The following is a 14,199-nucleotide window of genomic DNA, read 5'->3' as shown; positions in this document are numbered from 1 at the left end:
ATGGGTTAACATTTCTGTCTTCTGTGACTAAAGCCTTGCCTATAACACGCTCATTCTGTTACAGCCAAACAACAACCTACTGTAAGTGCACCAAATGGAAATGTAAAATACATCAATGGAAGAGAGAAGAGAAACGCAAAAGGCAGCAACAAAGAGTGAAATGATTCTCACAAGTTGTTATTCAAAGAAGAGAGAAATCTCCCAGTGGATTCACTTCTATGTCCATATTATGCTAGAGCTCAAAAAACTCAGAGAAAACATCCGAGGTTCATCATTTTCTTGCAGGCTATTTTATTCCATACAGAAGAGTTCAAAGTCCACGAGGGGCTTCCCTAGGCAGTCTCTGTTTGGGCATTAGGGGAGGCTGTGAGCAACACGGAATCTTAGGCGCATTAGATATACCGACATCCCAGAATTGGTCTTTTTGAATAAATAAGCAAAAGATGAAAGCAATGCAAAGATTGGTTTCTTCTAAATAAAGGAATGCCATGCAGCGACTGTAACTATAAGCCTGTGCATGTGTAGAGAAATGGACCATCCCAGGCCTGGAATTCAATGTGCAATTTGTATAAGAGCTTTTACAGTTTGCAAAGAATTTCAACATTCTGGAAGGGGAAGATTAAATTATAACTATTGTAACTATAATGGAGAGGGAGAAGTTATGTGTGAGACTCCTGGTTCTCAAGAACAGAGTTGTTTTCGTCGACTAAAACCAAGACGAAAAATGTCCGTCGACTACCTATTTTCACTGACAAAAACAAATGGAAACTGAATGAAAACTAAGCTACGATGACTAAAACTAAGACTAAATATGCTGACAACTTTGTCGACAAACTAGACTAAAATGTTAGGAAGGGACTAGTGGACAAGAGATCCAGTATAAGTCATTTTACACTTGGTTGCATGCTGAAAATAGCTGATCTACAAGCTCACAACGCGTTGCGTGTAAAAACACTCATTACGACGGCATCAAGACCCAAAAACCTAAATCAACTGTAGATTTAGTCGACTAAAACTAGACTAACACTAAGACATTCCAGGTGACTAAACTAAATGAAGTTTCAGTCCAAAGACTAAATGACTAAACTAAAATAGAAATTTGCTGCCAAAAACAACACTGCTCAAGAAGCCCTTTCCCTGTTGATATACGTAGTTAACCATACCTTCACAGTATAAATACAAAATAACATCATTAACAATCACTAGCGTGCTAACACAGGAATGCAAACAAACCCTCCCTAAAGACGAACAGGCCCTGTGTTTCTAAAGTTTGGAGGTATAATGAGACAAAAACATATCACTCTAGTGAAACTTTAACATTATATAGGCAGAATAAAGGTAGTATACAGACATAATCAAGCCATGCACAGATTGATGGAAACGATGAAATCATGATAAAACCCACAAATTCACCAGATTTCAAAACCTGTTGAAATGTGATATGAATCTGGCTTTATACTGAACTGATGAAAGGATGGAATCAATGCTGTGGTAATAATTATAGTTTTTGTTCTTTGGTTCTTTCTTTAGAAACAGGACCGTTAGTACTCACTAAAGGGGTGCATGGGGTCCAATATTGAGTAGAAACAGGACCGTTAGATGTACTCACTAAAGGGGTGCACGGGGTCCAATATTCAGTAGAAACAGGAGCATTAGTAGTACTCACTAAAGGGGTGCACGGGGTCCAATACTCAGGGTTCTGCAGCTCGGCTCGGGGACGCAGGTCCAGATATTCAGGGTTCAGTTCAGTTCTTGCTCGAGTTAATGTTCCCTTCATGGAGGATTAAAAAAAGGCCATTATTAGCATCACTCTTTGAGCTGTTTGTCAACTACCATCACTAATTCATGTAAATGGTAATCAACGATGAATATAACAACCTCAAATTGGGATAATATGATATCCCATATAGTTAAATAATGCAGTTACTTGTGGAAAATGGAAAATATTGTAATGTTTCTGTAAATGTCATAATAACACATCATAGTGCAAAGCTTTTTCTTCATAAATGTACAAATGACAATTGATTTCAGCATGAAAACAAGTCTTCAGTAGAACTCAAATCAGTACAGTACATTAACAAAACTATTAAAGGACCACTTCACCACTTTTCAACCCATCTTCATATAATAGGTCCTCACTAATAATCTTGACATTTTTGTCTGTGTCTCATAGGAGGGCTGTGGGCAGTTCAGAAACCATATTCCAGTGACATCATCGATGGGGAATACAAGCTAATAAAAACTGCAAGCCATTTCTAGTCCTGAAAATTGTGCCATTTTATCATGATTATTAGTGAGGACCTACGTTACTACAGTACGTATTATATGAAGATAGGTTGAAAAGTGGTGAAGTGGTCCTTTAACCCATTCTGACCGGGAACCCATTTTGGTGTTAGCATCATGTTATGCTTTAGCTATTGAAAAATAGCAGATCTACAAGCTCATAGCGCGCCACCGAGTGGCGCGCTACGAGCTTGTAGGTCTGCTATTTTGAAAAATCGAAGAACGACTGACATTTTTAGAATCTGATCTCAGGTCAGAATGGGTTATAATCAGACCAGTGTGTGTCCAGTGGAAACCTCGCATGAATCTGATCTCAGGTCAGAATGGGTTAAGTGTTTCAAGGGGTGGGGGGGGGGGGGGGGTCTACGGTAAAAAAATCCATTAGAAAGAGATAATGAGATCATTCAATTGAAAACAAGGGGAGAAAAAAAATATATATACCAAATTTTGCACAGAAAAAGATATGTGTACAGTAAGAGCCTGTTGGGGAAATTGATATTCTATAAGCACAGGAAAAAATCCAGTTTTTCTCAGTATATTCTTTGAGCCCCCCCCCCGCCCCGCCCCCGCTGGCATAAATGACAAGCAAAATGGAATGGACTGAATGTGCTATGAGGCCCACCGGGTCCATGATGTATACTGTAATTATCTGCTGATTCTTAACCCATTCTGACCTGAGATCAGATTCATACGAGGTTTCCGCTGGACAACACACGGTCTGATGAACCCATTCTGACCCGAGATCAGATTCTAAAAAATGTCAGTCGATTTTTCAAAAAATAGCAGACCTACAAGCTCGTAGCGCGCCACTCGGTGGCGCGCTATGAGCTTGTAGATCTGCTGTTTTTCAATAGCTAAAGCACGACATGATGCTAGCACCAAAACGGGTTCCCGTTCAGAATGGGTTAACCCATTTAGGCCTGAAAAATAAGTCTTCTAAATCCTGACAGTTTTCTGAAATACCTCATGTTTCTAGGCCTATATCACTCAATATTTCATGTCAAGGACCCCAAAAATGATCTGTATAATTGGCCTCCATCTGAAAATATGTTGTTGTTCCAGGGACCTCCTCCCCAGAAGCAAAGATTTGAGTTAAAAAAACGTTTGTTCTGAAAAAATATATTCCAAATTTGAGGCACATTTTCATGATTTTTCAAAAATAGCAGATCGACCTACAAGCTCGTAGCGCGCCACTCGGTGGCGCGCTACGAGCTTGTAGGTCTGCTATTTTTTCAATAGCTAAAGCATAACATACATAATACTACCACCAAAAGGGGTTCCCGCCCAAAAGGGGTTAAAATGGCTGTGTGTAATGAGGCTATGGCTGCATGAAGCCCTAGGAATAAATCACTGTCTTTAACCCATTCTGACCGGGCACCCATTTTGGTGTTGGCATCATGTTATGCTTTAGCTATTGAAAAATAGCAGATCTACAAGCTCATATCGCGCCACCGAGTGGCGCGATACGAGCTTGTAGGTCTGCTATTTTTGAAAATCGAAGAACGACTGACATTTTTATAATCTGATCTCAGGTCAGAATGGGTTAATTTAGACCAGTGTGTGTCCAGTGGAAACCTCGTATGAATCTGATCTCAGGTCAGAATGGGTTAACTGACTTCCATGATGACCAACAACAAAACACGGACCCAAATGGTGCAGAGGAGGGGAGCGGAGGGGAGTTATCTGGCTGTGACACCCAACAGGACCCATAGCTCTGTGCCGCTTATCAGTCAAGGCCACATTGTTAACCAACCATGCTTGAGACATTTATCTGTCCCCTAAAAATTAGTCGAGTGGCTTGTACTAATTTCCATTTTTTCCCCCCCAGTCGTCTGTTTATATAAAGCGATGCCCCGGTCGGCACTTCTTCGTCCACCCAAATTCATTTGATTATCGTTGGTCCAGGTGAAGACCTTTCACTGACTGATATGTTCATGTATTAAGCTTAACTTTGTTGGTTGGCAACCGGCCAAAACTGCCCTCCCTCAGTCTGTTGTGGTTGGCAATTATAGCATGTAGCCCAAACTGACTCCCATCGCCTGGCCGCGCCCCCACAGGTCACAGATATGCATGAACAAATTTATGAGCACACACACACACTCACACAAACTATTCGGTTTCGGTCCGAATAGGCAGAAAATATATATATCACCGAATAGTGTATGCAATTAATGCATTCAAAAGAGCTGAATAAATGTTTTATGGGACCAATAATAGTGATTATTATTTAAGTCAAGTGTTGCCATAACCATTTATTTTGCCATAAATCAGTGAATTGTAATCGAGTGCGATTGGAAGCGAAGCGAAACCCCTGTTTTTGCTCGGAGTAGAATGCGGTTCTTTGATACGCATTAGGATTCGAATGAACCTTCACACCTGCCAAACGAAGTGCACTTCATTCTGACAATGCGCAGCAGGATTCGTTTTAATCGCAGCAAAGCTTTCTGGTGTGAATTAATGTCACCCAAGTCACTAAGGTGACTCTCTCATGTGCAGCTCTGTGTGGGACTAAGTCACTAAGTGGTCCTATCCCCCCCCCCCCCCCATGAGACTTACAAATCCCAAATGTTTATAAACAAATCCCAAAATGTTTATAAACAAATCACAAATGTTTATAAACAAATCCCAAAATGTTTATAAACAAATCACAAATGTTTATAAACAAATACCAAAATGTTTATAAACAAATCCCAAAACCCATGAGACTTGGTCCTACCCCCCCGACCATGAGTCTTACTACAGGTCAACTGGTAGTGGTCCTACCCCCCCCCCCATGAGACTTACAAATCCCAAATGTTTATAAACAAATCCCAAATGTTTGTAAACAAATCCCAAATGTTTATAAACAAATCCCAAATGTTTATAAACAAATACCAAAATGTTTATAAACAAATCCCAAATCCCATGAGACTTGGTCCTACCCCCCCGACCATGAGACATACTACAGGTCTACTGGTAGTGGTCCTACCCCCCCCACCCTGTTTTTGGAGCTCGCTACATTTACAACGTTTCCGTATATATAAACATTCGGAATTCAAATATAAAGTACTCACAATTTGTCCCACGGGTGTTAGTTAGTTACAGCTCCAGCGATTAGAATTGCTGCATCCCCCGTTGTTTAATAAAAAGCATTTTTGTGCGAGCGCCCCGGCTACTTTTTTCAAACGGGGTTCGTTTGGGAAATCCACAGTTGCACACCGGGAGCGCACTCGCCTATTAGTCTGTATTGGCAGGGCGGTCAGCGTATCTATATCGAACACACCGAGTGCCACGCTCCTCCCGACCGATAGGGGCGCGTAGTTGAAAGCCAATGGCAAAATAACAGCTCGGATAAAAATGCTTTTTATTAAACAACGCAGGATGCAGAAATTCTAATCGCTGGAGCTGCAACTAACTAACACCCGTGGGACAAATTGTGAGTACTTTATATTTGAATTCCGAATGTTTATATATACAAAAACAGGGTGCAGTAACCATGGCTATCTCTTACCTAGCCTCAAGTGAGACTGAACTGCCTCCACCTGCAACAATCCTGCTCTTAAACAGGTGGGGCAACCCATCCTCTAATTAAGTAAGTGGTCATTAATTAACTCACCACACGGCTAACTAAGCCCATGAGTAATTATTCAACATAACTATATACCTTAAAGGAATACTAGATATACAAACACTCAACTATTTCAACAGGTCCAATTCATTTAGAGAACCTAAATAACATAAATAAGACCAAACAGAAGAAACACCCCTCCTCCTCGACAGTACTTCTTGGCACGCTCCAATCTAGAGAGAGGAGTGGCAGAACTGCAGAGGAGAGACAGGTGACAGACAATAGACAGACCAATGCAACTTCAGTGTCAATAAATACAAATAAACATTTAAAACTCGTTCAACCATTGTGCTTCAAACTGTACACAACAGACTGCAACAGACTAGTCACTATAGCACATTAATCGGCCAAACAGCCGACATCTTTTGTGTTCGCATGTTTAGAGGAGCTACCATGCAATAACGCTCCATACCAGGTTGTGGCAGTAGAGAGTGGAGAGTTTGAAAATGTAAAAACAACAACAACAACAAATAATAATAATAATAATCTGCATAATTGCCGAAGCAATGTTGTCAAAAAGTTTCCAAAGATGATATATATTAATACGTGAATATGAATAAGTGTATAGTGTACTGACAATCACATTATAATACCCCTCGATGCAAAACCTCATTCAGGAGTAAGAAAATAAAATACAGTCCACCACACCTCAATGCTGGAGAAACCCGAGGCAATGCATCGCAGGTTTCAGTGCTGTAGTTTCATGCCTGTTAGTAGGCTTGTTAACGTACATCAAATGAAAAAAAACACTACACTCTTTGACTCCCATGCAGAAAGACTCAAATTTAGGCATTTAACCCATTCTGACCTGAGATCAGATTCATACGAGGTTTCCACTGCCTGGGACACACACTGGTCTGATTAACGCATTCTGACCTGAGATCAGATTCTAAAAATGTCAGTCGTTCTTCGTTCTTTAAAAAAAAATAGCAGACCTACAAGCTCGTAGCGCGCCACTCGGTGGCGCGCTATGAGATTGTAGATCTGCTATTTTTCAATAGCTAAAGCATAACATGATGCCAACACCAAAAGGGGTTCCCGTTCAGAATGGGTTAAATCAGTGATGTCACACGCACGCGCATACGAGCGCGCGCGCACACACGCACACACACACACGCACGCACACAGTTGGCTTGACTAAGCCATTTTGTGCAGGATTTGAATGCGGTTGCATTTTGTTCTCAGAACGTGTAGTGTGTAGTTTTACCAAGCAGACACACAGAGACAGTACTATAGCTTCAAAGTGTAGTTTGCCCTGAATCTATCGGAGACAGGAAGAGAGAGGAGAGAGGTGTGCTCCCTCTGTCATACATATGCATTTTACTGCAGATCTGGCAAAAACATAAGGTGTGCATATTATTCCATTCTGGGCGGGAACCCATTTTTGTGTTAGCATCATGTCGTGCTTTAGCTATTGAAAAATAGCAGATCTACAAGCTCGTAGCGCGCCACCGAGTGGCGAGCTACGAGCTTGTAGGTCTGCTATTTTTGAAAGATCGAAGAGCGACTAACAGACATTTTTTTTATCTGATCTCAGGTCAGAATAAAAACTGTCAGGATGTAGAAGACATTTTTAGAATCTGATCTCAGGTCAGAATCGGTTATAATAGCTCACTGAAGAAATAAAGCATTCACGAAACGATGCTGCATGCTGAAGTTCCACATTACTGAAACATTTTGCGAAAAAGCAAATTATATCGTGAGCTTATTTTCTCGGTGTGCAGATATTTTCCCCCTCTTCCAGTCATTATCCTCCCGCTCCTGAACCCATTTGGGTTGGACGAGTACGGAGTACTCCTCCAGTTAACCTTTTTTCAGATATTATAATAGCGCACAATTATCTGAGTTCTATTCACATACTGTACCGGTAACAGCTGGTTCTTCCAATATGAACAGAATAAAAAGGGAAAGAATGTGTATTTTATGGACTTGCATAATAATATTGTACGTTTGTCTCCTCAATGAAACCCTTTCATGTCTTCCGTAGAAGCACAATGGAAGCAGAGAGAGGTTGTGACTGAGAGCAGATCCATTATTAGTTTTAGCGTTTTGGGTAAATTCACTTTAGTAAAGTACTGTAGCTAGTTTAGTAAAGTACTGTAGCTAGTTTAGTGAAGTACTGTAGCTAGTTTAGTGAAGTACTGTAGCTAGTTCCATGCAGATGGATTCTGGTATGCATTATCTGACCATGAGCCCAAAGTTCTGTGCTTGATTTCTACAAAATGTCTTCTAAATCCTGACAGTTTTCTCGAAAAACCCCATGTTTCTAATGTCAGTCGTTCTCAAACATTTTCATGTCAAGGACCCCCAAGATTATATGTAATTGGCCGCCGAACCCTCATCTGAAAATATGTTGTTCCAATGTGTGAATAATTGCAAAACAAATTAATTCACGATGAATTAAGTATTTTACTCATGCTTAATAATGCTCTAATGCTTAATAGTGTATAGTTATTATAAAGTACCTATCTTTTTTTTACATTTTGAATCTCAAACAAAGTATGTGGAGTAAAATCCTCAGCTTTCAGTGACATCTTAAACAACATACAGATGCAGATCAGCCAACGACTGCTTACATAACCAGCCAAACAAATGAGTGCTGCATAATTAGCCCATGGCAATATTTCAATATGGGATTTTGAGGAAAAGTAAAGATGGAATAATGTTCTTATAAACATCAGCAAGGGGGCCAATGGAACAGCACAAGTAACTTAAGGTCACGGCCACATATACAGTCTGCCAATAGTGATAAAACATATACAGAGTTATAAAGGTGGTAGGCTTCACTCACACCTGCACAACAATCTGTTGTGCAGGTGTGAGCGAAGCCTACCACCGTCCTCGATGCATGAGACTTGTTGACTGATGCAAGCTCCCAATTCATTTCCAATGGGAGTTTGACACAACATTTTTGTTGTATGAGGGGGAGGGGGAGCCTTAGGCCTGACTCACACCTTTCGATCTGGCATACAACATCGATGCATGCTATAGATGTATGAGACTTGTTTACTGATGCAAGCTCCCAATGCATTTCCAATGGAAGTCACATGGTTTGACACAACATTTTTGTTGTACGGCTTTCGGCTGTGTTTCGACTGCCCCCGTCCCTCCCCCCATACAACACAAATGTTGTGTCAAACCATGTGACTCCCATTGGAAATTAATTGCGAGCTTGCATCAGTCAATAGGTCTCATGCATCAATCTGTTGTGAAGGTGTGAGTCAGGCCTTATAGTCTGTTCTAGTCTGTTGCAATCTGTTGCAGTATGTGTACAGTTTGAAGTAGCAGAAAGTAGTCTGAATTCTGTACTAGTAAAAGGTGGCAGTGGCACGGCAACATAAAACAATCATGAAATGCTGTCTACGTGCGTGTGCACACAGACACACAATTATGAATTGTTATTGACGAGGAGAACTGCAGTCCTCGCCATCATCATAACACAGACATCAGAGAGACTAGGGAAGTAAAAGAGATCAATGGAACCTTGACTCTAAAATGAAAGATCAAAGTAGACGTGCTGAGAGTTTCAGTTCATGACTTAACCCAGCTGTTGTTCTTCTTGGAGTCAGTAACTCCCATATGTTCTGATCTGGAGTCAGTAACTGCCATATGCTATCTGTAGACTAGATGCCTCTCTCAGGTTTGTGTCTCAGATACTGATCTGGAGTCAGTAACTGCCATATGCCATCTGTAGAGATGTCTCTGTCAGGTTTGTGTCTCAGATACTGATCTGGAGTCAGTATAACTGCCATATGCTATCTGTAGAGATGCCTCTGTCAGGTTTGTGTCTCAGATACTGATCTGGAGTCAGTAACTGCCATATGCTATCTGTAGAGATGTCTCTGTCAGGTTTGTGTCTCAGATACTGATCTGTGTCATTTATGGTAAGATTATGTTGTGGTAAATATGACTCATATGCCCATTGGGGAACTATATCCTCTTGATTGTCAACATTAAACCGTTTAACCGACCCTGGACGGGAACCGCTTTTGGTGTTTTAACTATAAGCATTATGTTATACTTTAGCTATTTTTGAAGAATCGTGAAAATGTGGCAAAAAATCTATATATAATATATTTTCTTTCCGAGCGAAGGGGGGGGGGGGGGGGGGGGGGGTGTGGGGCTGAACATATTTTCAGATGGGGCTCGGCGGCCAATTACATATAATTCTGGGGGTCCTTGACATGAAAATGTTTGAGAACCATACTGACATAGAAATAGAAACATGAGGTTTTTCAGAAAACTGTCAGGATTTACAAGACATTATTTTATAGAATCGTCCACAGGTCCAAACGGGTTAAAATAAGCAATCTGCTAACAGGAATTCATTGAATTGATTTGATTGGAGAATCAATGGAGTCCGTCTGTCAGTTCAGTTTGCCTGTGGGTGAAGTTGGCGCGGTTAGCGGTTAGCCCATTCTGACCTGAGATCAGATTCATACGAGGTTTCCACTGGACTACACACTGGTCTGATTAACCCATTCTGACCTGAGATCAGATTCTAAAAAATGTCAGTCGTTCTTCGATTTTTCAAAAAATAGCAGACCTACAAGCTCATAGCGCGCCACTCGGTGGCGCGCTATGAGCTTGTAGATCTGCTATTTTTCAATATCTAAAGCATAACATGATGCTAACACCAAAATGGGTTCCCGTTCAGAATGGGTTAGAGTATGATGCGTCTGTCAGACTCAGATGTAAAAGATAAGGGTGACACGCTGCCTGCTGCTATAATTTCATCATTTGGCGGATTTAGAATTCGGGGTGATGTTTTTATTTTTTCATTTTTTTTGTACGCTGGAAGCTAAAATGATTCATAAATTGCTGGAGCGCGTTTTATACTTTTATACGAACGTAATGTCGACATCATTTTAACCCATTCTGAACGGGAACCCATTTTGGTGCTAGCATCATGTTATGCTTTAGCTATTTAAAAATAGCAGATCTACAAGCTCATAGCGCGCCACCGAGTGGCGCGCTACGAGCTTGTAGGTCTGCTATTTTTGAAAAATCGAAGAACGACTGACATTTTTTAGAATCTGATCTCAGGTCAGAATGGGTTAATCAGACCAGTGTGTGTCCAGTGGAAACCTCGTATGAATCTGATCTCAGGTCAGAATGGGTTAAGCCATGGGGGCCTGTTGATCATGATCAGACGACCATGTGCTAGCCAATAGCGATCCATCACGTTGATTGGGACCAATGCCAATCCTTGGATATTGGCTTCCCTATAGATCCCACATCCATCTGGATGATAGTTACAGTCTGTTGATCCAAAGCCACTAAAAACAGCTTTCTGATGCATGTTCGTTTGTGTGACCTTGTTGTTCATGCTGTGTTTACAAGTGCTTTCTTTAGGATTGTCTCTCATTTCCATATGCCTTTTTTTATTACAGTTATTATTATTATTATTATTATTATTATTATTAATTTATTTTATTATAAAACGTCTTATTATACATCTTTAACCCATTTAGACCTGGGAAAATGGCTTCTAAATCCTAATAGTTTACTGGAAAAACGTCAGTTTCTATGTCAGTGGTGCTCAACCTTTTTCATGTCAAGGACCCCCGGAATTGTCTGAATTTGGCTGCGGACCCCCATCTGAAAATATGTTGTTCCAGGGACACCCCCCCCCCCCCCCCCATAAGCAAAGATATGAGTTAAAAACTTTCGCTCTGAAAGAATATATTTAAAGATTTGCGTCACACGATTTTTCAAAAACAGCAGACCTATACAAGCTCGTAGCGCGCCTATGAGCTTATAGATCTGCTATTTTTCAATAGCTAAATTATAACAATGTTTAAAACACCCAAAGGGGCGCCTGGGCAGTGGCTCAGCGGTCCATGAGGCACCATGGCTGGTATAATCCAGTCTGGCAGCAGTGTGCCGCGGGTTCGACTCCCGATCCCGACGGCCTTTACTGCATGATGTCACCCTCCATGAAAAAGATATAAAATAAAAAAACTTTAAAAACACCAAAAGGGGTTTTTCCTGCACAAAATGGGTTAATATCATCTACTGTACATGTCTGTCATCCATCTATTAACCCATTCTGACCTGAGATCAGATTCTAAAAATGTCTTCTATACATCCTGACAGTGTTCTGAAAAAGCTATGTTTCTATGTCAGTCGTTCTTCGACTGACATAGAATCTGAGATCAGATTCTAATCCTGACAGTTTTCTGAAAAAGCTATGTTTCTATGTCAGTCGTTCTTCGACTGACATAGAATCTGAGATCAGATTCTAAAAATGTCAGTCGTTCTTAGATTTTTCAAAAATAGCAGACCTACAAGCTCATAGCGCGCCACTCGGTGGCGCGCTATGAGCTTGTAGATCTGCTATTTTTTTCAATAGCTATAAAGCATAGCATAATGCTAACACCACCAACAGGGGTTTTCCTGCCCAAAAAGGCTTAAACGGGTATAACATTCCCCGCTAACAGACCAGAGCGATGATGAGATGATTGATTGGCGTCCCCACCATACATCACGCGTGACGACACCGTACATCACGCGTGACGACGATCGAGCACTGTACGAGAAGAAGTGGCAAACATTATAATTTATCATCTATCACTTCTACGGGATCAGAAGAATGGCTACAGGGGAAGGGAAGGCCTGGGCTGTACAGTAGTGTGATACTGTCAGCGTCTGACAACAGAAATGAGCCTCCATGAATAAAATGGGTTATTGAGTTTGATTGAGGGCTGGCTGGTTGCTGCTATATAGCCCCAGATTCCATGTGCTCTTATAACCCATTCTGACCTGAGATCAGATTCTAAAAATGTCTTCTTCGTCAGTCGTTCTTCGACTTTTAAAAAAATAGCAGACCTACAAGCTCATAGCGCGCCACTCGGTGGTGCGCTACGAGCTTGTAGATCTGCTATTTTTCAATAGCTAAAGCACGACATGATGCTAATACCAAAATGGGTTCCCGGGCAAAATGGGATAAATTGCATTTCAGATGAGGGATGCACGGACGGAATCGTATGGGCTGTCATTATTGTACTGTATATGCCTTACATATACTTCTATACGCTATATGGCAGGGTATGAGATCAGCATCAATGCACTCATCAGTATACTGTCTTTGAAAATAATAATGCAAAATTCTTTGACAACACACCGGAATATGCACGTAGAGAAACACGGACGGACGGACGGACGGACGCAACCATTGTAACAAAGCACGGTGCGGAAAAGCACCTTTCAGTGTTTTAACACATTTTACGCGGTGAACCCCTTTTGGTGTTAGCATCATGTTATGCTTTAGCTATTGAAAAATAGCAGATCTACAAGCTCATAGCGCGCCACCGAGTGGCGCGCTACGAGCTTGTAGGTCTGCTATTTGACATAGACGACTGACATAGAAACATAGCTTTTTCAGAACACTGTCAGGATGTAGAAGACATTTATAGAATCTGATCTCAGGTCAGAATGCGTTACAATGAAGCATTCCTTCCTGGTGCATTCAGGGCCATTACAGAGACGACATACTGACAGGTTTTGTCTGATCTGTTAACGGTGAACTGGGTTCACTAAATCTGTACATCATGGCAGAGGACTTTTTGTACCAGTTCTCTGTGGAGACGTGTGGAAGCTTCAGTAGTGAACTTGTTTTTTATACAGTGGACTGTGAAGATTTCTCATAAGGGGATAGAATAGAACGCACTCTCTAATTAGCTTCACCATTAGACTATAAGACCTGCCAAGTGTTCCAAAGCCACTGCAGTTCCTTTTTGGTTAGCCTTTAATTACCTCAAAGAGTGTATATATTTTTTTAATATATTTTTTATCCCACGATTTTGTAACCCATTTTTCACCCCTGTGTCAATCATCTATTGTGAGCCTGGGCTCTACACACCCTCCACCAACCTAGTCCCCATATATGGGGGACAAGGGGAGACCAACCTAGTCCCCATATATGGGGGACAAGGGGAGAGCAAAGGACCTGAACTCATGCTTCCTTCATGCCTGAGTGTCCAAGTTGCTCCTTTACAACCTGACAGGGGGGAGTTTCCCTGGTTGGACGTATAGCGCGTGGAAGGAACACGTTATTCCAACCAGTTCCTTTCCCCCTCCATCAGGCGAAAAATCGTGAAAATGTGCCTCAAATCTTTGAATATATATTGAAAAGAGTGAACATTTTAACTCAAATCTTTGCTTCTGGGGGGGGGGGTCCCTGGAACAACATATTTGGGGGGGGGGTGCAGAGGCATATTACATATACTTTTTGGGGTCCTTGACGTGAAATTTTGAGCACCACTGATGCAGAAACATAAGATTTTTCAGAAAACTGTCAGGATTTA

At 41.2% G+C, this 14,199-nt stretch overlaps 1 protein-coding gene across 1 annotated transcript in view; it reads right to left on the bottom strand.

The window, feature by feature from the left end:
* Nucleotides 1-310: 310 nt before the first annotated feature.
* pcdh9 (protocadherin 9) overlaps nt 311-14,199 on the bottom strand; it is a gene marked incomplete at both ends in the record, with an annotated part of 108,062 nt that continues 94,173 nt past the window's right edge. Inside the window, 2 exons of the mRNA XM_080762503.1 lie at nt 311-364; nt 1,667-1,771. Coding sequence (XP_080618629.1) covers nt 311-364; nt 1,667-1,771 — 159 coding nt within the window. The remainder of the gene's footprint in view (nt 365-1,666; nt 1,772-14,199) is intronic.

Source organism: Protomyctophum bolini, assembly GCF_963924005.1.
Source record: "Protomyctophum bolini genome assembly, chromosome: 1".
Classification (NCBI taxonomy): domain Eukaryota; kingdom Metazoa; phylum Chordata; class Actinopteri; order Myctophiformes; family Myctophidae; genus Protomyctophum; species Protomyctophum bolini.
This window is presented reverse-complemented; position numbering and strand designations above follow the sequence as displayed.